At 31.8% G+C, this 27,240-nt stretch overlaps 1 protein-coding gene across 3 annotated transcripts in view; it reads right to left on the reverse strand.

The window, feature by feature from the left end:
- Positions 1-3,529: 3,529 nt before the first annotated feature.
- LOC132715604 (kielin/chordin-like protein) overlaps positions 3,530-27,240 on the reverse strand; it is a 32,333-nt gene continuing 8,622 nt past the window's right edge. Inside the window, exons 14-46 of one of the 3 annotated variants that reach the window (XM_060698620.1) lie at positions 26,924-27,073; positions 26,681-26,797; positions 26,159-26,308; positions 24,955-25,071; positions 24,442-24,591; positions 24,186-24,302; positions 23,672-23,821; positions 23,416-23,532; positions 22,859-23,008; positions 22,495-22,611; positions 21,853-22,002; positions 21,525-21,641; positions 20,974-21,123; positions 20,646-20,762; positions 20,012-20,161; positions 19,683-19,799; positions 19,297-19,446; positions 18,498-18,614; positions 17,991-18,107; positions 17,570-17,713; positions 16,426-16,539; positions 16,018-16,134; positions 14,761-14,904; positions 14,202-14,315; positions 13,632-13,781; positions 11,770-11,883; positions 11,059-11,178; positions 10,475-10,588; positions 10,021-10,164; positions 8,301-8,399; positions 7,467-7,607; positions 5,557-5,655; positions 3,530-5,039 (exon numbers count right to left, since the gene is read on the reverse strand). In XM_060698620.1, coding sequence (XP_060554603.1) covers positions 5,029-5,039; positions 5,557-5,655; positions 7,467-7,607; positions 8,301-8,399; positions 10,021-10,164; positions 10,475-10,588; positions 11,059-11,178; positions 11,770-11,883; positions 13,632-13,781; positions 14,202-14,315; positions 14,761-14,904; positions 16,018-16,134; positions 16,426-16,539; positions 17,570-17,713; positions 17,991-18,107; positions 18,498-18,614; positions 19,297-19,446; positions 19,683-19,799; positions 20,012-20,161; positions 20,646-20,762; positions 20,974-21,123; positions 21,525-21,641; positions 21,853-22,002; positions 22,495-22,611; positions 22,859-23,008; positions 23,416-23,532; positions 23,672-23,821; positions 24,186-24,302; positions 24,442-24,591; positions 24,955-25,071; positions 26,159-26,308; positions 26,681-26,797; positions 26,924-27,073 — 4,145 coding nt within the window. In that variant the 3' untranslated portion in view covers positions 3,530-5,028. The remainder of the gene's footprint in view (positions 5,040-5,556; positions 5,656-7,466; positions 7,608-8,300; positions 8,400-10,020; positions 10,165-10,474; positions 10,589-11,058; positions 11,179-11,769; positions 11,884-13,631; positions 13,782-14,201; positions 14,316-14,760; positions 14,905-16,017; positions 16,135-16,425; positions 16,540-17,569; positions 17,714-17,990; positions 18,108-18,497; positions 18,615-19,296; positions 19,447-19,682; positions 19,800-20,011; positions 20,162-20,645; positions 20,763-20,973; positions 21,124-21,524; positions 21,642-21,852; positions 22,003-22,494; positions 22,612-22,858; positions 23,009-23,415; positions 23,533-23,671; positions 23,822-24,185; positions 24,303-24,441; positions 24,592-24,954; positions 25,072-26,158; positions 26,309-26,680; positions 26,798-26,923; positions 27,074-27,240) is intronic. The other 2 variants (XM_060698623.1, XM_060698621.1) reach the window with 2 other exon arrangements.

Genomic DNA, 27,240 nt, shown 5'->3' on the forward strand with positions numbered 1-27,240 from the left:
CTAGATCTACTCTGAAGTTCTGTTGTTGTTTTTTTTCTAGCAATTGGTTACAGCACCGTTTGTTCATTTTAACGTAATATCAAACAAATCAGTGTGTTAAATGTTATTACATTTGGAATGTTGAAGCAAAACAACCAAATACCACGGAATTAATTTTCTTGCATATCAGTCAGGATTATCAACTGTTTATAGCGGTGCTAGAATATAAGTATCTTACACCGGCTGTCGGTACAGACCGGAATATTTAGCTCGAGGGTAACTGTTTACGGCGGTAACGAGGCTCTACCGAGTTTCCGCTTAACAGTTACCCGAGAGCTAGATATTTCCGTCTGTACCGACAGCCAGTGTTTGATTCTTTTTTTTTTTGCATATTAAATGTCAATTATTTTCGGAACAGAAATTACGAAAACTGATAAATTCATTAAGCACTTTTTTCTTATAGTAGCGCATGAACTTACAAACTTCATTCATAACGGTAAAATGACGTCATCCTTAGAACGCATTTCATTCGTAAAAGACGCGCGGCAATGACGTCATTTAAAGCACGCGACTTGTCTTACATGGTGGGTGTAAGAGTTTTCTAGCACCAGTGTAAATGGTAGATAATCCTATCTGCAAGAAAAACCTGTCTTACACCCCCTGTAAGACATGTCGCGTGCTTCAAATGACGTCATGCTCGCGCGCCTTTTTTGAATGAATTGCGTTCATAGAATGACGTCATTTTGACGTTATGAATGAAGTTGTGAATTTATACGCTACTATAAGAAAATGTGCTTAATAGAAATATTAGTTTTCGTTTTTTTTCCGACATATTATTTCTATGTAATATGCAAGAAAAATAATCAAACAACGGCTGCCGTAACGGACCGGAGTATCTATCTCTCGTGTAACTGTTTAGCGGAAACTCGACAAAGCCTATCGCCGTAAAAAGTTGTCCTCGAGCTTGATGTTCCGGTATGTGCCAGCATCCGGTGTAAGATCCTTAAATCGTAGTTTGGAAAGTATATTCTTGTAAATGTGACTGTTGATGTCTCCATTTTATAATATCGTTGCGTCCCTTTCATTTCTATGTACAGGTGCAATTGTGTTCTCTTTATAAATAAAATGATTTGATGTTGCGTTTTTTGAAACATTACACTGTTCTTATAGAATGTAAATCTACATTGATTTCTATAGATCGTTGACATGACATTTAAAATTCCTATTTAATTGCATCTTTTTTTCTTATTGTTGTATATCTAGTAGTGTTTTATATGTATATCTATATACATGTATTTATTAAAATATAAGTGTGGAAAGTAATTCTTTTTTTATTCATTTCGTTATCAAAAAAACAAAAGATAATATCTAATTGTGATTTTAGATCTTCATTACGATAGTAATGTTTTAATTCCGGAAATACATGATATTGATCAATTTTGCAGTAGGAAAAATTTACAAAACGAACGTGAATACTTGAAAAGAGTCAATATTAAGTTAAAATAAAAACTACGATATAAGATTTTACGAGTAAAGTTTGATTTACATAGAAACGAGGTTCTGTTATTTTATTTATATCACTCGCGTATTTTATAGAAAAAAACACTTCTTTACTTGTAAAGGCAATATCAACAAGAGGGTCATGAAAGACCCAGATCCAAGTGTTAAACTATCATAATTCTTTAATGCAGAAGTAAATATTCTTCAGTGCTGATGTCTTTTATTGAAAATATTGAGGACTTTTATAGTTTGTTTCACATTCTATTTAGTCAGTATAACAAAAGTAACTTTTTCTACCCAAGGACCATGATGTACTAGTGCGAGAGACATTTGCTTGGTACCAACAGCCCTTTTAAGGGCTACCGCCTTTTCAATTTCATATTGTCTCAGATTACTGTACATTTAGGTTCTCGTTGGCAGCCGTACAGTGAACTACTTTTGGCTCAAACTTTAAATCTAATATTTCATGGATATTGCATTGCAGTAAATTATCACAACTTTGTGCTTTAAAATGAACTCTTTAAGGCATGACTGGGGACATGTCCGGGGTCCGCAATCGACAGCGGAAGTTGCATTTAGTGCCTGAAAGGGCGGATGGAACCCCATTTAGCATAGATCTCATCAACGTTACCCCTAAAACACAACCAATTATGAACCCAAAACATTTATTTTTATTACTTTTGTAGGGGACATACCATTTCAGAAGCACACATCTGTGTCAAGCCTTGCTAGTACGTGGGAAGTCAGATTTCAATTTTATAAAGACTTTAGTAAGACAAAATTTGTCTCATTCACAGTTACAATATCTTTATAAGACTCAACTAGCGTCTCGTCTAATGTAGGTTTGACAGCTGTGTACTCGTCCAAAAGAATTCAGCATTGTACTAAACAAGGTATAATAACCTCATACTAGTACACAATTCTGAACAAATATTATTAGGATAAATAACAAAGCAATATGTCCAAGTGACTTCGCAGACCAGGATAGACATACCAACATATCATTTAAATATATAATTTACTGTTAAAAGAAGCCCTTGCCAAGTACCATTGGACAGATTTAGCATATTATTGGCGGCCGGTTACGTCTAACAGCTCTTCCATTACCAAAGGAACTAGCACTCTACATTGTCAAATCATCAACAGGTTCATGCACGGAATATATCATTAACTGTAATTGTTTCTAGAATTACATGAATGAAATAAGAATGTTATGTTGTTGTCACACAAAATATTAATTGTTTCCGTTTTGGCTTTTGATTCCTTTTGAATACCAAATAAAATCTTAATGTTCTGAGGTTTGTTCCCCATGGTTGTTCGTTGGCCTTCATTTACCCTATTGTATTAATAAAACATAAAAAATAAAATATTACTGCGCAAATTTCTCGTATTCATTGTTAACATACTGTCAACAAAGACATGTGCAGTGTATGTTATTTTCCATATTAAAGACACATTATGCCTTAGAAACGAAAAGAAAATCTCTAGGAAGGGCAAACATTTATTTCATAACTTTTAAATAATGGTTAAAGAACATTTTAGATTGTTTGTTACCTGAATAAAGTAGAACTAACAGTGAAAAATACCAAAATAGCAAAATGTAAACAAAGAAATATTTTGACTTCCATACAAAATACTTAATCAATATAACTGTACTTATTGCCAAAAAGCAACAGAAGGAAAACGATGGTCCAGATAATTGACCAAAAAGTAACTTTTTGGAAACTATAGAAGTACACGATAAATGAAAATAAAATTACTTCTAAAGGATAATGGGCCTTTAATATAATAATAAATAAAGAATTTGCGCATGTCTCAGAAAATGTTTACTACATAATGTCTGCTTATATGCATAATTTCATTTTCATCCATAAAGAGGTCTTCATTACGTAAAATTTGATGTAAAAGTAATTTAAGAGATATGCAATCAATTCGAAACTACTTTGAAATATCGTGACAGTTTGGATGATTTTATGATCAAAGTACGTCTTATTTATTACATTGTGGCATACAGTTGACAGAGGTAGAGTTATTATAATAAAAAACAAAGTTTAGAATATATAAACTGTTTAATCCCATTTGTCATAGTTACAATAGCCATGCAAATCGTTGTAAAATGTCATATTTTATCATAAAGGTAACAAAGACATATCTATTAATATTCAAACACTTTCACGCCTATAAAGTGAACAATGTTCTTTTTTGTTATCTGCAAAAAAGCTGAAAATTAACACTTATGCATATTAATTGCATAATAAGTCAAACAAATACACAAAAATCTTAACTTAACCCTCTGGGAATAGACATCATTCCTTTAGAGGTAACAAACTTATTTGTTATTTAATGAAAGATGTATATCATTATGTTGTAATTCATTGTATTTGGCAAGTTTATAATTCCTTAATTAAAAATGTATGACATTTAGAAGTTTTATTAATAATGAAGAATAATTTTATGACAGGTGTCAATCAAACATAAAATAACATGAAGCACGGATATGTTAATCTTGATTAATTCCCTCTAGGTCATACAATACATAAATTTACATAACTCTGGCTACAATTGTTATTCAATCATACATAAAGTTCACCCAAATACGAAAACATTGATTGAATTCTTCACACAAATTATATAAATGATTGACATAACATAAATTGATTATAAATGACTGACATAACCTTATATTGACCCCAATGCGGAAACACTCGATTTGAATGGTTTAACAGTGTTACAAATAGATTCTTGCTGTAATTTTTGTATCTGATTAACTAAAACATACTTTATTTTCACTAGTTTGTAAGTAAATTGAAGCGATAATTGTTTTGCTGTACTTTATCATTTTTGTCTACTCAACACAAAAATAAATGTTGTAAGCTATATCCAATTAAAGATATTTCGGACATGGCATACAGTATTGTATTTACATGAGCACTGGCAAAGGATATCTGGATTTATTTTAATCGTTTTATTCGTTAATATGCAAACATATTTTGCATGTTATTGGCCGATGTCATACATTTGTTATAATTTCCTGATGAGATGGACGTTAAAGAGCAGAAATTGAATTTCTTATTTTTTCAACTATTATTTTGTCAAGTACAAATGCTGTTGTAAGGAAATTACTTGCCATGTTAATCATAAACATCAGAATTATCTTAAATGACGCCTTTGCTAATTATATACGAGACCATAAAATATTTATTATCTAAAATTTAAGCTAATTTGACAATTAAATAAAATAAAGATAATAGTGTTTGACATTCACCGGTAGACGTATTTATTATTTGTTACGATGCAGCTTACACAGGAAACATTCATTTTCCCCCATGATAACTTTACACAATCTTATAGAAATACAAAACGATGTTCAATAAATAATTTTAAGACATATTTTCTGCAATATAAATTTCTTTAAGATATACACGGCCGGTTATAAATTGCCGTGTGACTGTACCAAATATTTTTTTCAACTGTATATGGTATAGCTGTACATTAGATATCATTGTAGAGATTGTTCAAAGTCTTTTCGTCCATGCTTTTGTAATGTTTCTAATTTTGTTCTGAAAACAGAAGAAAACCAAGAGTTTATTGACATTTACTATTAGTATACCATGTGTCAATTGTAGGTCTTTGAAGCCGCTAATTAATCTCTTATGAAAATAATAAAAAAATCGGAAATGTCATTGTCTAAATGTATTAAATATTGATAAGGTAAGTAAAATACAAAGGTATTATTACATAGTTCTTTTATAACTGAATCTTTAGATACGGGTATATATTTTATTATCGTAAGGTGCCCTAACTTCGTTCCTGTCCTAGAGTCCATACTGTTTATGTCAGAAAGACTCAACAAATGTTCCTTAAAAAAATAAACGGATGTTTTTAAACATCAAAGTAAATTTAATGTATCTGCCAAATTTCTTTAACATAGAACGCTTGGATCATTAAATAATATAGTGTATCAAACTAGTACTGTAAAATACTTAAGGTAGCGAATAAAAGCTACCCGCGGATATTTAATTTGGTGATATTACATTCATCAATCAACTGAATAAAGGATCTGAAGTTGTCCCCTACCTCTTTCCCGTCGTCGACGGCAAACAGGGCAGCACCGTCCAGGAGGTCTGAACTGAATCATACATCTTAGCGGGGGACACTGTATACCTTCACACCGATCTGGCAATAAAATTTATCTTGTCAAAATAAGTTTTCATAAACATCGCTAAATTGTTTAATTTACTTTTTATCTATTTCAAACGTTACCTTCAAGTAAAAAGTAGTTATTAAATTACAATGTATATTCAAGGAACGCTGTCTATTCTCTCACAATATGACAATTATCTTTAACTTCAGTAGGAAAGCCTTATTTTAACTTTCAATCGGTAATGGTAAAGTTACTATTGAATACTTGTTTTCCTAAAAAGTAAATATTCATTTATAACTTTAGATATAAGAACTATAAAAACAAAACCTCTCCAATGACAATATGCGGACTACTTCTAATATACTTAACAACACAAATCCTCGCTTTATACATGTATATTGTTTCATGAATAGTACATAAAATAGTACTGTTATCATGTTTCATTTCTCTTTCTTGTCAGCGAGGAGAGAGAACACTTAAACCACGAAGAAAAGAGAACACTGCATTAAACCTTAAAAAGTATGAAATGCTGCACGATTATTACTCAAAACATTGGCTTCACCGTAACCCTTAACTTAAATAAAATTTACACAATTTGACAATTTTTTTACTATGTCGGATTCTGACACAAAATTAAGATTATGATAAATACACGAAACAAAACCTAATTTTTTTTGAAAAAAAAGAAAAAAGAAATAGGTGCAAGTAAATAAAAGACAACGTAGTTTGGCGTCTTCCTATTGGCACTTTTTGGCTTGCAGCCATTTCATTTGGAAAACTTGTTCCGGTTAGCTGGTTTCCTGCTTACATCTGTTGGTGCATGATTGAACGGGAAACCAGCTGCAATCGTGCCAATCGCAACTTTTCGGCCTTTTCCGTCACTCTTCGGATAAATGATAATAGCCGATGTAGTTCCGATTGCAATCGTGACAATTCGGGCGATTCCGTCATACTGCGGAATCAGACAAAGTAATATTACGGAAATCTAAGCTATTTTAGTTACTTCGGTAATCCCAGTTTGTTTATATAAAAATGATTTCTATTTTTACTCGATTTATCGGTTTAAACCGTAATAAATTATAAACGAAATTGTTCCGTTTCAATTGTTTTTAAAGACGCAAAAGTTAGTTTCTTTTCTTTTATAATTGTTTTTTTTGTCTGTATTAGTTTTATACAATAGAGAATGGTGACTGTAGTAGTAGTCCGTCTTCAAAGGGTGGTCCTGCTTACCAAATCACGCATGATCGAGTTATATTTAGATCTACTGAACGCGTGAGGTAATCTAAAAATAGCCCATGCATATCATTAACCTTGCCACGTGCTGATCTACAGATAGCGCATCGTATTTGTGATCGTGTAACATAGTTGATATATGCTTATTAATTGGTACCACGTAACGAAGTATTTTAGTGCATTTACTTGTCTATAAAGCAAACGAATGATTTCTCTGCGAAAAAGGGAAATAAAATGTGCACACTTGTTTCCCCTCAGTATGATAGATATTTAAAAATATCCACGTTTTACGATTGATCATTTTCTTTATTAGTTTTATACAATAGAGAATAGATTTCAAATCGTTTTGACAAAAAATATTCGTGTTTCCAAAAAAAAAAAAAAAAAAAAAAAAAAAAAACAACTAAATAAACCCTTTATGATATACAAATACCGTAATTCAAAAAATTGTGATAATAAATTGAAACCCAAAAAAACAACACAATTTTAAAGGGTTGGGATGAAGGCACAACTGTGCAAGCCTTTCCTTTTAAAGGGAAACTTTATTAAAAAATTATTTTAATGTTATGAATTCAAAAGTAAGAATAGTGTAATTTCACCATGATCTTACCAAATCTTGGTCGTTCACATGATTTTCCGCATCTATGACTGCAGCACTTTTGTTGACCTGGACAATGAAAATCTGCTGAGCAAAGGTCTAGACAAAGCCATGCTCTCGGGTTACGAGGACAACTGCCAGGCTTATCACCGACTTAAATAGCAAAAAGTACAATTAAACATATTTATTTAAGCTCGATTGCGAAACAAGTTCTTGCAACTTATATTAGTCACTTTTGAGTCCGCTGCCTGGAACCAACCAGTACTGGTGTCATATGAAGATACATGGTCGTGACCCGATTAGGTTCGAACCCATGATCCCTGGGTTGAGAGGCAGACACCTTAACCTTAACCACTAGGCCACCGCTCCCCTTGGAAAAGTACAATTAGAAGTGTTTGTCACAAAGGTGTTCGTCAGGTATTTAATTGTGCAACATTAGTGGATTGAAAATAGCCATTTGCTCATGCTTCTATATTTTCTGATTGCTTTCTCTACCTATGGTCGCCATCATAAATCTTAGCTTCTGAACTTCAGCTTTTCCTACTGTTCACAAATCCAAGTAATTTTAGTTCATCAATGTTTATTTAATGTAATTAAATTTAATTGGTTAAACGAACTTCTATGAACTGCTTTGTTTAGAAACAATTGGGCCTCATAAGTGTCAAGATTTTGAATAATGTCGCTACAATTAAAATAATGAGCGATAGCAATGCGACAATAAAGTGCATGCTTCCTTTTATTGCATTTAAATTTAATATACGAATTATAATTTAATCAACATTTAATAATCAAATCATCAGGTAAAAAGTAAATCAAAATTACAATGTGATAAATATTAAGACTCACGTGGTGGTCGACATATCGGGCAACATGTTCCAGGAATAGTATATAACGTATTTGGCAGGTTGCACTCCATATCTTGACAAATTATACCTTGACAGTTGTCTGCACATAAACAAAACAAGTTCTTACTGAATATTGTCATTTATAGAATCTTTTTATTGACTACATTTAACTTGACTGACGTTTCAATAAGGGCGTTCAATGCCAATACGAATAAGTTGATTCTTTCTTTCGTTGCTTTTCGATAGAGTACCAATTTATGTATAAAAAACGATCCGGTTATACAAAGTCGGAAAAAGAAAGCTTCAGTGAGCGATTCAAGAAAGATTTTTTTTTAGATCACATCCGTTTCAGTAAGTGTGATCTCGACAGCCACATTCCTTAGCATCGGTCTAAGTAGTATACAGTCTCAACATCACTTTGTCCCATATCACCATTCAGTACAAGCTTAATATCACTATTGCACCATCTTATATTATTCTTGTCCCCTAGCACCGTCTAAAAAATCATAACATCACCTTTTCCCCTAGCATCGTTTAATACAATCATAATATCACCATTGTCCCCTAGCACCGTCTAAGTAGTGTGCAACCATTAACACAACATGGGACGGAATAGATGATCCCGAAAGACCAGAAAACAAAACATCAAGGAGATCAAGTCTCAAGTTAAACTTTACCCTGCTGGCATCAACTTTATCTGCCCATGCGACTAATGCCGCCTAATCATGGTCTGCCCTGTTCGCTATTTAGTCAGTTCATATTTTGAGTTTTCCCTCAAAATTTTGTTCAGTTTTTGTTCAGAATGAAATATATGATATTTAACGTTGCAAGGGTTAAGGATCATATGACGTTTTCGGACAAAATGTATTTATAGAAGCTTTATTTTTTAAAGATGTAACGTCAAGCACAAGGAAAATAAGCTTAAAATAATGTACTTGCATATGAATTGTTAACGACAACATGCATTCGAATCAAATGGTTTATTGTCACGTTTTTATAGAGTAAAAATAATTTATCCATGGTTCATATCTTTATGCATTTATTTATTCAGACTTCAGCTTTAAATATTTCAAATGATATGATTTATTCCGTATGTATTTGGGATATAATTAGATGTGTTGCCAGCAATATTTATAGAGTCATTAGGTTAAATTCTTTGGAGACATAAAAGTTTCCAAAAGGTAAAGTCTCATGTACAAAAGGCAAGTCACACTCAGCTTTATCAGTTGCTAGGTGTCGCATATGTCTGATGTCATTCAGGTACGATTGACGGTGTCACTGTGCTGTACACAGACTGTGTGCTATTATTGTCGAATTCTTTTCACAGATTATATCTCAAATGAACTGTATTATTGTGAATCACAAATTTTCATAATGACATGAATTAAACAGACATGAAGGAAATCTAAGTATAGAGATCATAACAAAAACATAGCATTTTCTAGAAAAGTTTCAAGTAAAAATAAATAAGAACATTGTTGCTTTTTTTAGATATTAACAACCACGCGCGCACGTATTAACGATTAGGGTAAGAGTTAGACTAACACTTACCTCAATAGTAAATACATGCACATATTACACGTGTGCACGTGCTAAATATAAAGGATTACAATACCCACTCTGTTCCAAAGTATACAGTAGATTAAAACATTTTTGTGGTTATTTAAGATCAAGCTTAAAGTATACATCTGATATTAAGAAAAAATAATATTCAAGATAACCTCGATTGACTGGTTCCATGCAGGTGTAACCACACCAGTTGTTACAGCACTTTTTGGTTCCCTGGCAACCCTTATCATTCACACATCGATCGTTACATGGACGGAAAAGTTGCGGCCTAGGACATGTACCAGGCTTAGCTCCAGCTGAAATAAAAATAACCTAACTTATTAGTGTATCCATTTCAAGTTTATTTTTCTTTGTAAACGAATATCTTAAGTTGATAAATCAAAATCTTAATAGTATAATTAATTTCTTGAATCTATTTTGTAGTAAATACGCACATTTTAAAGATAGCAAAAACAAACATTGCGAAAAATAAAATGTATGTAAAGAGTAAACAAAAGGCATGCATGCACTATTTAGAAATGTAAGCAAACCTTTTTGCCAAATTATTCCTTTATGAAAAATTAAATGTCAATTACTGTAAATAATGATAAAAGGGGATATACATACAACAATCAAGTAATGTACACGTGACTCTGCCGTCGTTACATTGACACGTGTTACAATCGTCCTTGAACCCTTCACCATCCTGGTAGGTCTTGCCTTGATGTGTGCATGTCTTACCTAGCAATCATAAGTCAAACATGCCGGTTACTATATGTTAAACAGTCACACAAGAGCATATCAACATTGTAGACTTTACCACGAGGTACATTCAACGCCATTTATTCAAAGTCAATTGAGATGTCTAAAACATGACAAAACTAAAGAATTAACCTAACATTCTGTAATAAGATAATTTTATAACAAAGAAAATGACGTCGATTTGTGGTTATATAAAGTTGAGTGTTGTTATATAAAGTTGAGTTTGAGGACATAACGATGTGATTGATAGTATCTATGTTTGTGATAAGTGTAACGGTGACTGTGGTAATGTGACGGTGACTGTGATAATATAACGGTGACTGTGATAATGTAACGGTGACTGTGGTAATGTAACGGTGACTGTGGTAATGTAACGGTGACTGTGATAAGTGTAACGGTGACTGTGGTAATGTAACGATATTTATATAAATTACATATTTTCAACTTACCACATTGTTTAAAGGTACACGCCACATTCCCGTCTCTACAAATGCAGCGATTGCATTCATCAGTGAAATTATCTCCATTTAAATACATCTTACCGTTATGGTAACACGGTAAAATAGGAGCTGTAATATAGAAAGTGATCCATTTATGTTTAGTTATAGAATATCTGTTCTGTGAAGGTAAAACATACACATTAGTAAGGTTATACATTTATTATTATTAGTAGTAGAGGTAGTGTAAGTGTTAATGGTAGTAGTAGTAGTAGTAGTAGTAGTTGTAGTAGTAGTAGTAGTAGTAGTAGTAGTAGTAGTAGTAGTATTAGTAGTAGTATAAAAGCAACAACAACAATAGAAAAACGAATAAGTTTAAGACAAGGCATACGCCTACAGAAATCCCCTTTTAAGATCTTTTAATAATTCAATGAAATATTGTTAACAATTCGCCAAACATCTTGAATCAGATATAACAACATTGATGTTCCGAAACAATACTCCTTTTTTTTAAATAAATAACTGTACTACTATCTTTTGACTTGATATCTGAAATATTTTAAGTATATACCAATGCTCGTTTAGCTTATGAAAGAGAAATGTTTAACCAACCTGTAAATTATCTTTACAAAAAATATAGACATAGAAAGAATTTTGTTGCAGTCTAAATCACCATACTGTTTGTTGTAATTATAGTGCTGTTATTTTACTTTTGGTACTTACGACAAGCCTTCTTTGTGCACGCAGGTTTACCATTTCTACACATGCATGTATTACAGCCATCTTTAAAACTTTCTCCATGTTGAAACGTATAACCATTTACATGACAAGGTTGTCCTGAAATTATAAATACATAAGAATTGGTGACCAGAACGACAGTCGTTAATTGCTAAAGTAACTATTACTAACAGCTAAAATAAGGACAAAAAGTATTTCTAAACATATCTATGATGGCTTGAAGAAAGCTTATATATAATGTTTGAATAGAAACTTAAGTCCAATCCAAATACAAAGACAAATGCAAGGACAAACTGCAAGACGAATTGATTGATTTCGAGATTCCACAACCGCCGCGAAAATAAACAACAGCAACAAAAAAAAACCTCAGGTTGTATTGAAAGAACGAAAAAACTAGAACTGTGTCCAAAGGACACCGATGCCTCCACTGTGCAGATGTGCTCGTAAACAAGCATATATATATGTAAGATTTTTATGTGGAACTTTTTATTCTGCAGTTGCAAAGGAATTTAGGAGTCCTGTATATTATTAATGTTGTCGATTCATTTCAAAATAAGATGTTTTATACAAGGACTGTCAAATGGACATCATGCTTGAATACTCTTAGTGCTTAATAGTAAAATAAAAGTTTGAAAATAAAGATTAAAGTCGTAAAAGAGCAAAATCTGCCATCCGGTTTAAGAGGAGTTGCGTTCACAAAATTTCTATATGGTATATAGTGAAAAAATTAACAAAGGGACATAATTCTGTTACATTTGGTCGCAGCAAAAATTCTTTCATTTACTACCATCTACATATTAAGGTCGTTCATCCCTGGAAGTTTAAGCAAAATCTGCCATCCGGTTTAAGAGGAGTTGCGTTCACAAAATTCTATATGATATATAATGAAAAAATCAACAAAGGGCCAATATTCTGTTTAATTTGATCGCAGCAAAAATTCCTTCCTTTACTTCCATCTACACTTTAAGGCTGTTCATCCCTGGAAGTTTAAGCAAAATTGTCATCCGGTTTAAGAGGAGTTGCGTTCACAAGATTTCGGGACGTACGGACAGACGTACGGACGGACAGACGTACGGACGGACGGATGGACAGACGTACGGACGGACAGACGTACGGACGGATGGACAAGTGTAACGCTATATACTCCCCACTTTGTGGGAGCATAAAAAGAATAAACTTTTTACTCTATACTTAGTTGAAACTTGTCAGTGCTTTCCATTGCTTTTTATAAATATAAGACAATACATTGTATTTATCTTAATTTTCATAACGCACTAAACCATATTTAAACAAAAGACTTCTTAGTTTTGTTTAGTTTCATGTTTTTCCGAAAGATTTTGGAAAACGTATCGTCAATCTTTGAATTTACAGGCGATCACCACTGGGCCTAGAAATTGATTATCTACATTTCGGTAAGGTATGACAATGATCACGCCTTTGTCGTCGCTGAGATTCCATCAGTGTCACTGATTATTTTTTCTAAACATGTTCCATAATAATAGTTTACTAGTATATCATTCAATAATTTGAATCAATTCAGTTAATGCGACATGAAAAAAAAATCCACCTAAAAACAAAAACAATAAAACAATAAAACAACAACAACAACATTAAAAAGAATAACAACAACAAAAAGGAAAAAAAGAAAAAGAAAACAGACTGGAAAATGAAGTGTTTCCAGTCAGGTCTTTACTTGCTTACTTCGTCATTAAAGAATATAATCAATTATGTTCTCGGATTGGAATTCATGAAAATGCTCTGGTCAAGAATGTCTCGGCGCTATTATTCACATAAATGACAGTAATCGCCTTACCAAAACAAGACAAGAAGAGATGAAAGTGACTAACCTCCTACATCTGGTCTCATGCAGACTTGACCACATCCGTTACTGCAACATTTTTGTATACCAGGGCACCTTTCATCATTATTACATTCATTTACACAGATACCTGCAGTGTTATTATTAAGTGCAGGGCAGACTCCAGGCTTATCCTTTGCTATAAAGTTAAAGAAACATATTTATGATGAAATTATTAAGAATGTGTATGATACCGATATCTATTTTGTAATGAATAGCTAGTATTTTCAAAAAAAGAGATCTCTTTTATTGAAATATGCAATTTCAATTCCATATTGTCAAATGAAACAAATTATTTATGGAAATGAAACACTTGTACATGTATTTTAAGCAATGTCATGTTAAAATAAATATTCAATTAAGAGAAAGATAATATTCAAGACAAGTATCTAAGGTGAAATTGTTTACAGAAAAATATCTATATTATTCATGGGCAACATGAACATTGTGAATATTTTTTTATTAGCAATCGTGAACAAATAACACTGAAAAAATGTAAAATGAAATAAAAATGAGAAATAATTAATAGAAATGTGTGATAAACAAGTGGCTCACTTACAACATGTCATTTTTGTACATACAGCGTTCCCTCCATCACATGTGCATGAGTTACAATCATCTTTAAAAGTTTCACCATCTTTATATACAACACCATTATGTAGACATGAACCTCCTGAACAATATATATTTTATATACGTATAAAGAGTGATAAGCATAAGTATAACCGATTAAAGATTATATAAAAAGTTATCTATGTGGAATAACTTAAAAAAAAGACAGACAACAATAATTTAAATAAATAATTTTCCATTACAAACCTAGTATTGACAACTAAACAAAATGACCATTTGTTGAAGATAAACTGTCACATGAAAATTTGTTACAACAAATTTGAGTTTTTTGTTCACCTAGTTTATTAAACATGTCTGAGAAAGTAAGGATACCAAGAAAATCATTAACGTAAACTAAACAAGAATACACAAGGAGTCTGATATCAAATACATTTGTATCATTATTCACTATTTTTTGTTCTATTTTGTGGTCAATTACAATGAGTTAAGTTACCAGTAGTAGAACCCACACTTCAATATTTTATACGACTTTAAGTAAATATTACCGCCATAAACCGGGTCCATACAAACTGTTCCACAACCATTACTACAACATTTCTGCTCTCTTGGACAACTTAAATCTGTTGTACATCTCACAATGCAGATACCTGTTCCATTAGGCTTGGGACAATGACCAACCTTCTCATCATCTAAAACAAAAAAAGATATTGTTCCTCAAAATTAGGCAACTTTTAAATACCTTTTAAAATTGTGAAAAAAGGGCGGTCATAATTGAGCAACCATCACTGTCATTCAGTAGTATACCTTATAAAGCAAATAAAACAGTATGGAAATAATCTATTTATTATCTGTTTAAGAATTTTAGTTTAACCATACCCAAGCATTTTATCTCTTTTATAATCATTACAATTCATTTTAGGCTCCATTCTAAAGAACTCTATTATTGGTTGTTGTCACAAAAGCATATTTTTATATAAAAAAATGTAAAAGTGCAGGATATATTTAGCACTGATGGATCGATTTTCCGAATTTTGAAAATTTACTAATTTAAACTCTTAAATTCTCACACGAACCATCTTCCTAGGATGGAACTGATTTCTTTTTCAAAAAGGTTATTGGATTGACTTTTAGTCCCACCGTTCACAATGACCTTGTCGAAGTACTGCTCTGATAAGGGGAACTAACTGCTGACAAAGATTTTGTGTGCGCTAAGTTTTTTTGTTGTTTTGTTTTTTCATGAAAGAAAAAAAAGATGTTTCTTTAGTATTTATATACAAGAAACGCCTAAAATGCTTTTACATGAGATTGATAACTTCTACATATTTAATTAGAATTTGTTTGTCTTATTTACTTAAATAGCACCGAACAATATTGTTATGCGAATTGATATTTTTGGGCATATACAAAAGATAACAAAGACATAGGAAGGGGAATAATGGCCTTCACACAGACTTTGAAATTAAAAACCATTCGTTTGACATCTTAGCATCAAAAATACATTTTTATTTTCAATATATAATACAGAACTTAAATAAAGCTAGACAAGAAATTCTTAATTATCAATTTGTTATTAAAATAAAAGGTTATAATGCACATCAAAACGCAGCCTTCCTCAGTGATTTGAAAATAATCAAGAATGATCCACTAGATACAACTTTATATATTTCAAATTGAATAGCGGACCGTGTAGACAATGATCTGACTGCACAAATGTGGGTGCTGATTTCAGTTTACATTGGTGCATTGGATGAATTTGTTGTCGCCTGAAGGATAAGAGTGCTTTGAGTCAACAGCATACTTACAACACGCCATTTTCGTACATGCGGCTTGTCCGTTGTTGCAAGTACACGTGTTGCAATCTTGTTTAAATGTTTCACCATCTTGGTACAGTCTACCGTTGTACATACACGGTTTCTTAGCTGAAACACATTTATTTAATTTACTTATTAGTTAGTGGTAAACATACATTTCTGTCGGCTATTTACTGTATATTACTATGCTTCCTTGATGTAGTTATTAGATAGGTTATTGTACGATGTAAGGAAAAATGTTCTCCTTTTGCATCCAAATTGGTATACTTTTCTTAATTCTATGAACTTTCTACCTGCAAATCTAACGTGATGACTGGAAGTTAATCATTGTAGATTTTTTTTTTTTGCAAACTTATATCATTGATTCTTCCAAGAAAAAAATTAAATCATAATACATACGACAAGCCATCATTGTGCAAGCGGCTTTCCCATCACTACATCTACACGTATTACAATCATCTTTGAACGTATCTCCATCATTTATGGTTTGTCCATTGTGATAACATGGTCGACCTATATAGTATTGTTAAAAAAATATGAGACTAAATGTAAAAGAAATATTTAGTATAATACGAGAAAAAATAACCATTGACCAAAGAAAAAATCACTGACAATGGCTTTTGGCAATGGCGCTTTATTAAAAGAGAATTTAAAAAATATTAAAAAGTAAGTCATGCCTGAATTTTGAAACCAAATATGTCGTTTAACACATCAATATATCAAGATTTAAGTGATCCGTTAACATAGAAATCATTATATACCATTTGCACACATATATTTATGACAGACAAATTTTCATGATAAAACTATCTATAATTTGGTTAAAAATAGCACCAGATATTATTTTACAAATATCCTTTTTTCCCACCTTTTCGCAAAAGTCTTTAAATCGCTAGATTAAAAAACATTCTCGTCAACTATTACAGTTAAATTAATTTATATTGTTTAAATGATTGAAAGTTTACATACATTTTCAGATAAGTAACCAATATTGATTTTTAGCTTACACAACACGAGTCTTAAGGTACATGCCGAAACTCTTAATTGAGATTAAGAAGGTAGAGTTTTCACAAATGAGAGCATTTTTCCAATCATATCACCCAATATATTTTCCTTTTTCCAATCATATCTTCGAATATATATTTTCCAATCAGTTGAATTTGAGTATCACTTTCTACCAGCTTGATATAGTGACATTTTGGAAATAACTTATTGAAAACTTTATTTTTGACACTGACTACATTAATAACAAATTTAAACAAACAGGTATTTTTAACAACTATACCTAATGATAGAAACTTTACATTTTTTTGCAAATTAGATACGCATTATTGGAGGTAATACAAGTAGATCTATTGTAGAATCTAACCATCATCATGTCCCTTTTATTGTTTTTTATTACCCGTTATTTATCTTATATCATGTCTTAACTTTTAAAAGAACGACGGAAATGTCAATAGATATCATTTCGAAACATAAAGTGTTTACGACAAAGATTTTTAATAATGTTATGACTTTAAGTGGTGTAAGGTACACGATTTACCTCCCATAGTTGGCGGTAAACACAAAGTCCCGCAACCATTAGAGCAACATTTCTCTCTACCCGGACAACTTAAGTCTGTCGTACATCTGTTTACACATGATCCACTCGATATTTCAGGCGGACATTGTCCTGGCTTCACCTCGGCTTAAAACAATATTATATGCATATAATTAAAAGTACAGTATGGTAGTATGGAAAATTCTTTTTGCGATTTTCAGCAGAGCAATTTTGGGAATAAAACGTTATTTTAATTAGGGATATGAATGATAACGGGACACCTTAATGCCATTCAGTCCATTCATTTCCAGTGCAATAAAATGCAAGAAGTACGCTGTAAAGTGTATTTTTACAATATTTTCAAACTATATAAATTCAGTTAAACTGTATTATAAAGTAGTATAAATAGAGCAATGGCACTTACGACAAGCCTTCATTGTACATGCCGCATTACCATCGTTACAGACACAATCATTACACTGGTCTTTGAATGTTTCCCCGTCTCTGTAGGTGATACCATAGTAAACACATGGCTTCTTTGCTGGATAAATATCAAAGGCTCAAACATTATATCAATATATGATTTTAATCAAGTAAGAGTGAAAATTATCAGCAACAAGTGACTTTTTTCTATTTTAACAAACCCATACTAAAGCGACAGTGGTCTTTTATACGTGTTTCCTGATTAACTATTTGAGAAGCAACATAGATGATCACCATAGTAATTTCTACATCTTTTCTGAATTCGAATGAGCACCCTTTGAATTTTATGCTTAAATAAACAGTGTATATTAATATAGATATTAACCAACTACATATCCGTCAGCATTAAGAGATATAGTCAGATCATTTGGTTATTTTAATATTTTTTTTGATTTCTTTAATAAATAACTCACTGCAATACTGTGCGATAATATGGATGTTTACTTACGACATGCCATTCTTGTACAAGCGGCAAAACCGTTATTACATCTGCACGTGTTACAGTCATCTTTGAAAGTTTCGCCATCTTGGTAGGTAATTCCATTGTGAACGCATGACTGTCCACCTACATATATTCACACGAACAAATAAGCATAGCCCCTTTTTTTGTTTCATATATTGGCATCTATTTAATTATGTTAACAGTACATTTGTGTATGTATTATTGCTATTGTGTGTACAATATTAACATAAATAGTATACTAACTCTGGGAAATGTTTCTGTATACCCAAAATCTGAGACTGAACTCACATTTTAACAGTCGTCTTACATAATTTCCCCCGTTTTTGTTTTTACTGTAACCATAACACATGACGTATGAGTCCTGCTACATCTAGGCATTAGCTTTATTGCTTTTGCATAAAATGTTTTGTGAAGATTCGTGATAGTAATGTGGGAATCATTAAATTTTTCAATCATTTAAAATCATACTAATGTTTCGAAATCTACACGTAAATACAGTATAAGTTAAACAAATATCTGTCTACACATGAATAGTTATAAAACTTCACGTGAATAAAAAGTATATACATCTACACGTGAATACAAAATAGAATAATTTACAAAACTACGCGTCAACATATTTACATGTGAATAAAAGGTAAACAAATGTTTACGTGAAAAAAGTATACACGACTACACGTGAACAAACGTGATAAAACTTTCTCGTGAGTAAAAAGTATACACTTGTTCACATAAATATACAAATACTAATCATGGATCTAGATGTGGGTAGTCAAGTACTTACCTCCGCCTAATGCGTTCATGCAAACACGACCACATCCATTACTGCAACATTTTTGACCGTATGGACATTCACTGTCAGCATTACACTCATTTAAACAAGCACCAAGACCAATTGTTTCCCTTGGTTGAGGACAAGTACCAGGTCTGTCAGCTATAGTGTATTAAGCTTCAAATCAACATAAGTGATGATGAACACTAATAATGCTGATTTATTATTAAGATAAAATGAAGATTATATCAGTTTCTCATAATCATCAATTTCTTCATATTAATGTACTAAGTTCAGATATCCTCTGGGACACGGTTGAAACAGCACATTAGTGAGTAGAAAATACAAATATAATATACTTTTAAAAGCAATAAAGAGGCGATGGTCAAGCAACTTACGACATGCCATTCTTGTACAGCCAGCAAAACCGTCGTTACAGTTACACGTGTTGCAATCATCTTTGAAACTTTCGCCATCTTGATACGTTTTTCCCTTGTGAATACATGGTCTTCCTCCTAAACACATGAGCAATAAGGTGTTATCTAATAATCAAACGAAAGATACCCAAGTCGTTTATTCTTTTATGTCTTCTCATTTATACATTGAAATATGAGTCTTATGATTGTAAAGATAACATTGTACAAAGGAAGATTTTGAATAAGATCCCGAACATCAAACTCCAAACATTTATATATCAATGTAAGTGAAAATTAAAATCAACACTTACCTCCGCCTATCGCATTCATGCAAACACGACCACAGCCAGTGTTGCAACATTTTTGACCGTATTGACATTCACTGTCAGCATAACATTGGTCTAGACAAACACCAATAGAGTTACTTTCGACGGGCACAGGACAAGTACCGGGTCTGTCGGCTATTAAAAGAATAAATATCATCATCGTCATTAAAGCCGATTAAGTAGATAAGATTATCATTTTATGCAATAGTTATAAAATGAATTAAATAATAGTTATAAAGTGAGGTTAAGAAGTTTTGACGTTTCAACTTATTGCTTGAAAAAGATCATACCAACTTCTTGTATCTATGAGGTCTTTATAATCATAGCAAAAACAAACAAAAAACAACCACCCCCCCCCAAAAAAAAAAAAAAAAAAAAAAAAAAAAAAAAAAAAAAAAAAAAAAAAAAAAAAAAAAAAAAAAAAAAAAAAAAAAAAAAAAAAAAAAAAAAAAAACAATAAAAAACAACAACAAAAAACATGCTCCCTTTATCTGAATCACATAAGTAAAGACATAAATAAAAAAGTTAGTAAAATATAGATAAGTAGTTAATAATGAATGTGCTGATATAAAAGGAACTATTAAAGCTGGGTTAAATTTCCACTTGTCATTGAACTTACGACATGCCATTCGTGTACAGCCAGCAATACCGTCGTTACAGTTACACGTGTTGCAATCATCTTTGAAACTTTCACCATCTTGATACGTTTTTCCCTTGTGAATACATGGTCTTCCTCCTAAACACATGAGCAATCAGATGTTATCTAATAATCAAACGAAAGATACCCAAGTCGTTTATTCTTTTATGTTTTCTCATTTATACATTGAAAATTGAGACTTATGATTGTAAAGATACCGTTGTACAAAGGCAGATTTTGAATAAGTTCCGAACATCAAACTCATAACATTTATATATAAATGCAAGTGAAAATTAAAATCAACACTTACCTCCGCCTATCGCATTCATGCAAACACGACCACAGCCAGTGTTGCAACATTTTTGAACGTATGGACATTCACTGTCAGCATAACATTGGTCTAGACAAACACCAATAGAGTTACTTTCGACGGGCACAGGACAAGTACCGGGTCTGTCGGCTATTAAAAGAAAAAATATCATCATCGTCATTAAAGCCAATTAAGTAGATAAGATTATCATTGTATGCAATATTTATAAAATGAATACAATAATAGTTATAAAGTGAGGTTAAGAAGTTTTGACGTTTCAACTTATTGCTTGAAAAAGATCATACCAACTTCTTGTATCTATGAGGTCTTTATCATCATAGCAAAAACAAACAAAAAAAAAAAAAAAAAAAAAAAAAAAAAAAAAAAAATAAAAAACAACAACAAAAAACATGCTCCCTTTATCTGAATCACATAAGTAAAGACATAAATAAAAAAGTTAGTAAAATATAGATAAGTAGTTAATAAAGAATGTGCTGATATAAAAGGAAGTATTAAAGCTGGGTTTAATTTCCACTTGTCATTGAACTTACGACATGCCATTCGTGTACAGCCAGCAATACCGTCGTTACAGTTACACGTGTTGCAATCATCTTTGAAACTTTCACCATCTTGATACGTTTTTCCCTTGTGAATACATGGTCTTCCTCCTAAACACATGAGCAATAAGATGTTATCTAATAATCAAACGAAAGATACCCAAGTCGTTTATTCTTTTATGTCTTCTCATTTATACATTGAAAATTGAGACTAATGATTGTAAAGATACCATTGTACAAAGGCAGATTTTGAATAAGTTCCGAACATCAAACTCAAAACTTTTATATATAAATGCAAGTGAAAATTAAAATCAACACTTACCTCCGCCTATCGCATTCATGCAAACACGACCACAGCCAGTGTTGCAACATTTTTGAACGTATGGACATTCACTGTCAGCATAACATTGGTCTAGACAAACACCAATAGAGTTACTTTCGACGGGCACAGGACAAGTACCGGGTCTGTCGGCTATTAAAAGAAAAAATATCATCATCGTCATTAAAGCCAATTAAGTAGATAAGATTATCATTTTATGCAATATTTATAAAATGAATTAAATAATAGTTATAAAGTGAGGTTAAGAAGTTTTGACGTTTCAACTTATTGCTTGAAAAAGATCATACCTACTTCTTGTATCTATGAGGTCATTATAATCATAGCAAAAACAAACAAAAAACACCCCCCCCCCCCAAAAAAAAAAAATAATAAATAAATAAATAAATAAATAAATAAATAAATAAATAAAAAAATTTTAAAAAAAAAAAAAAAAAAAAAAAAAAAAAAAAAAAAAAACCAACAATATAAAACAACAAAAAAAACATGCTCCCTTTACCTGAATCACATAAGTAAAGACATAAATAAAAAAGTTAGTAAAATATAGATAAGTAGTTAATAATGAATGTGCTGATATAAAAGGAAGTATTAAAGCTGGGTTTTATTACCACTTGTCATTGAACTTACGACATGCCATTCGTGTACAGCCAGCAATACCGTCGTTACAGTTACACGTGTTGCAATCATCTTTGAAACTTTCACCATCTTGATACGTTTTTCCCTTGTGAATACATGGTCTTCCTCCTATATTTGAATAATGGGTAGATTTCTTACATACAATAATATATAGATACCATTTTCTTAATCTTTTCTGTAACTTTACATATAAAAGTGCAGGAAATGATTTCCAAGATTTAAAATTTGTAACGTGGTACAAATCCAAATTTAATATTACAGATAATAATAATATTGATAATAATAATAATAGAAATAAAAAACATCAATACATCTTTATATCACTTCAAGGGAAAGTTTATTAATTGACACTAACCTCCGCCTATTGCTGTCATACAAACTCGACCACATCCATTGCTGCAACATTTTTCACCATAACGGCAATCCCTATCAGCGAAACATTCGTCTAGACAAATACCAGTATTATTACCTCCGACGGGCGTCGGGCAAGTCCCTGGTCTGTCAGCTATTAACAAAATGCATTTTTTAAAAAATCATTTAAAGACGATTCTAAAAGTTTTTTTTTTCAATATAGACCAAGAAAGAAAATTAAAACCAGTATCAAGAAGTTTGCATGATTATAGAGAACCAAAATTAAAACATTTTAAGATTTTATTTTGGAAAAACGTGATGGTCCCGTACTATATGTTTGAGTTGCCTGTCCCTAAAAGTGACGTTTTGCCTGTTTATCCCTATAATAAGACTTAAGCAAAACTCGCTATAATAAGACTTAAGCAAAACTTGAACAGAACAAAATTTAATTGAATCACATTTACTACCCTCGTATTTCAAATAAGATTTAACATATTTTATGTTGGTATTAAAAAGACAGTATTAACGGTGAGTTTTAAAGGCGCTGGCCAATCAACTTACGACAAGCCATAAGAGTACAGCCAGCAATACCGTCGTTACAGTTACACGTGTTGCAATCATCTTTGAAACTTTCACCATCTTGATACGTTTTTCCCTTGTGAACACATGGTCTTCCTCCTATATATGATAAATGGTGTATTATCTAATAAACTAACAAACAAATTCCAAGTCCCGTTATTTAAGTCTTGAAGTATACATTTTTCTAAATTACATCTATATATCAATGTCATTAATAAAACTATAAAAACACACTTACCTCCACCTATCGCTTTCATACAAACACGACCACAGCCATTGCTGCAACATTTTTCACCGTACGGACATTCACTGTCAGCATTACACTCGTCTATACAAATTCCTACAGCATTACCTCCAACGGGCGTCGGGCAAGTACCTGGTCTGTCAGCTATTAACAAATATGTCCATAATAATTGAAATAACCTGGTAGATCTATAGCAAGAAGTTATTTACATTGTACTTTTTAAATCTAATTTGTTAAGTTTGACGTTATCACTAATTGCCTTTAGTTTGAAACAGCACAATCTAATCCTGCAGTTAAGTCTATCTAAATGACTTCTTAATAACTTGATTAAAAGCCTTCTTTAACAAAGCAAAACTTAAATAGATCAAAGTTTGATTGAATCACAGTTACTACACACTTTCTTTTCAAATCTTAATTCAATATATTTTACATAATGTTCAGAAACCTTTCACGATATAAAAAGAAAGCATTGACGGTGAGTTTAAAATGCGCTGGTCAATCAACTTACGACATGCCATTCTTGTACAGCCAGCATTACCGTCGTTACAGTTACACGTGTTGCAATCATCTTTGAAACTTTCACCATCTTGATACGTTTTTCCCTTGTGAACACATGGTCTTCCTCCTATATATGATAAATGGTGCATTATCTAATAAACTAACAAACAAATTCCAATTCCCGTTTTTTAAGTCTTGAAGTATATATTTTTCTAAATTACATCTATATATCAATTTACATAATAAAATTATAAATAAACACTTACCTCCACCTATCGCTTTCATACAAACTCGTCCACAGCCATTGCTGCAACATTTTTCACCGTACGGACATTCACTGTCAGCATTACACTCGTCTAAACAAATTCCTACAGCATTACCTCCAACGGGCGTCGGGCAAGTACCTGGTCTGTCAGCTTTTAACAAATATGTCCAAAACAATTGAATCAACCTGGTAAATCTATAGTAACAAGTTATTTACATTGTACTTTTTAAATCTAATTTGTTAAGTTTGACGTTATCACTAATTGCCTTTAGTTTGAAACAGCATAATCTAATAATGCAGTAAAGGTTACCTAATTACTTCTTAATAACTTTATTATAAGCTTTCTTTAACAGACAAAACTTAGACAGAACAAAGTTTGATTGAATCACAGTAACTACACACTTTCTTTTTAAAATCATAATTAAATATATTTTACGTAATGTTTAGAAACCTTTCACGATATAAAAAGAAAGTATTAACGATGAGTTTAAAAGGCGCTGGCCAATCAACTTACGACATGCCATTCTTGTACAGCCAGCATTACCGTCGTTACAGTTACACGTGTTGCAATCATCTTTGAAACTTTCACCATCTTGATACGTTTTTCCCTTGTGAATACATGGTCTTCCTCCTATATATGATAAATGGTGTATTATCTAATAAACTAACAAACAAATTCCAATTCCCGTTATTTAAGTCTTGAAATATATATTTTTCTAAATTACATCTATATATCAATGTACATAGTAAAATTATAATTCTAACAATATCGGAATTTTTCCTAAAAAGACAAAGAAGGCCGGAAGCATGCATTATTCTACAACAATGCACTCGCCGTTCTTATTATCTCCAAGTGTATTTTCACATTGAAGGCGCCATTTTGTTTTAAAAAATCTGATAAATAAAAAAACAATTTTTGTCGAATTTTGTTGTGAAAACTATCTAGAATGAAAGAAAATGGTCTAAGAAAATTGATCCGAAAACCAATATCTTTAATTCATTCGTTAACGCTGTACAGACGTTTAAAGTGTAGCGCCAAACAGCACGTGCAAAACAATCTAATCAAGTACGCTATTTTGATGTCGCAAACGAGTTTAGTTTTACATTTATTTCACTTTTAATAATTTGTATTTCGCTTGGAAAATAATAAAATGAAATAAATAAACAAAACAAAGTTGTATCAACGTTTTCAAAACTCGTTATTTTCAAAATGTTTCTACACACGGTAGATTTAACGACAGTTTTTTTCAATCCACTGGAACGGCCTTTAAAGAATGTTTCTATTGGAAACTCTGAGGCGAAACAAATTCAACCACCAAACATAAAGTCCAACGTTATACTAATAATTATATTTTTTGACGTGTTATAATGGAAATAGATATTAATTCTTCGTGCATTATTGTATAATAATGCACGTTTTTCGTTCAAATTTTTGTTTGTTTGTTTGTTTGTTTGTTTTTACGCCTTTTTCCAACAGTATTTCAGTCATATAGGCGGTTAGTTTCCTAACCATCGTTCCTGGAGAGTTACACCAGTACTAGACTACCTTCCTCCGCGCTAAACTACCAAAGCATCTCCCGGGGATCGTATGCTTTGTAATTAATCACTCAGGCCTGTCGGCCTTCGCGATTATATTACTACGCATTTGAACTCAAACCGTGCATTATTCTACAACAATGCACTCAGAATTAATATATATTTCCTAAGTAAACACTTACCTCCACCTATCGCTTTCATACAAACACGACCACATCCATTGCTGCAACATTTTTCACCGTACGGACATTCACTGTCAGCATTACACTCGTCTATACAAATTCCTACAGCATTACCTCCAACGGGCGTCGGGCAAGTACCTGGTCTGTCAGCTGTTAACAAATATGTGCAAAACAATTGAATCAACTTAGTAGATCTATAAAAACAATTATTTATTTTACCTGTAAGTTTTAAAAAGAATTAAGGTGATTTGACGTTTTCACTGATTGCTAAGGATTTGAAACAGCACAATGTTTTGAAACAGCCAAACCCTATCATGTTGTTTAAATCTATTTAAAAACCTATGTAAAAGGTCTACCTTAATAAAGCAGAACTTAAACAGAACAAATTTGCTTGAATCACAGTTACTAAACTTGTATTTCAAAATGATTATAAAAAATATTTTACGTAGTTTTTAGAAACCTTTGATAATATAAAATAAAGAATTAACGGTGAGTTTAAAAGGTGTTGATTTAGGCACTTACGACATGCCATTCTTGTACAGCCAGCATTACCGTCGTTACAGTTACACGTGTTGCAATCATCTTTGAAACTTTCACCATCTTGATACGTTTTTCCTTTGTGAGTACATGGTCTTCCTCCTATTATATAATGGTTTGTTACTAATAAACTAACAAAAATTATAATTCCCGTTCCTTTAAGTCTTAAAAAATATATTTTTGAAATAACATGTATATATCATTGTTGAAAAATATATGAACACTTACCTCCACCTATCGCTTTCATACAAACACGACCACAGCCATTGCTGCAACATTTTTCACCGTATGGACATTCACTGTCAGCATTACACTCGTCTATACATACACCGCCAACATTACCTCCAACGGGCGTCGGGCAAGTACCTGGTCTGTCAGCTATCAACAGATGATTATCTTAATCAATTGAATAAACACTAGTCGATCTATTATAACAAATTATATACTTTATCCGTAAGTTTTACAAAAACATATGTAAGTTTGACATTTTCACTCATTGCTTATGATTAGAAACAACACAACCACTTCTTTGTCCTACATATTTT

Source organism: Ruditapes philippinarum, unplaced genomic scaffold (genome assembly GCF_026571515.1).
Source record: "Ruditapes philippinarum isolate M1 unplaced genomic scaffold, ASM2657151v2 ctg1115_1_1_1_1, whole genome shotgun sequence".
Taxonomy (NCBI): Eukaryota; Metazoa; Mollusca; class Bivalvia; order Venerida; family Veneridae; genus Ruditapes; species Ruditapes philippinarum.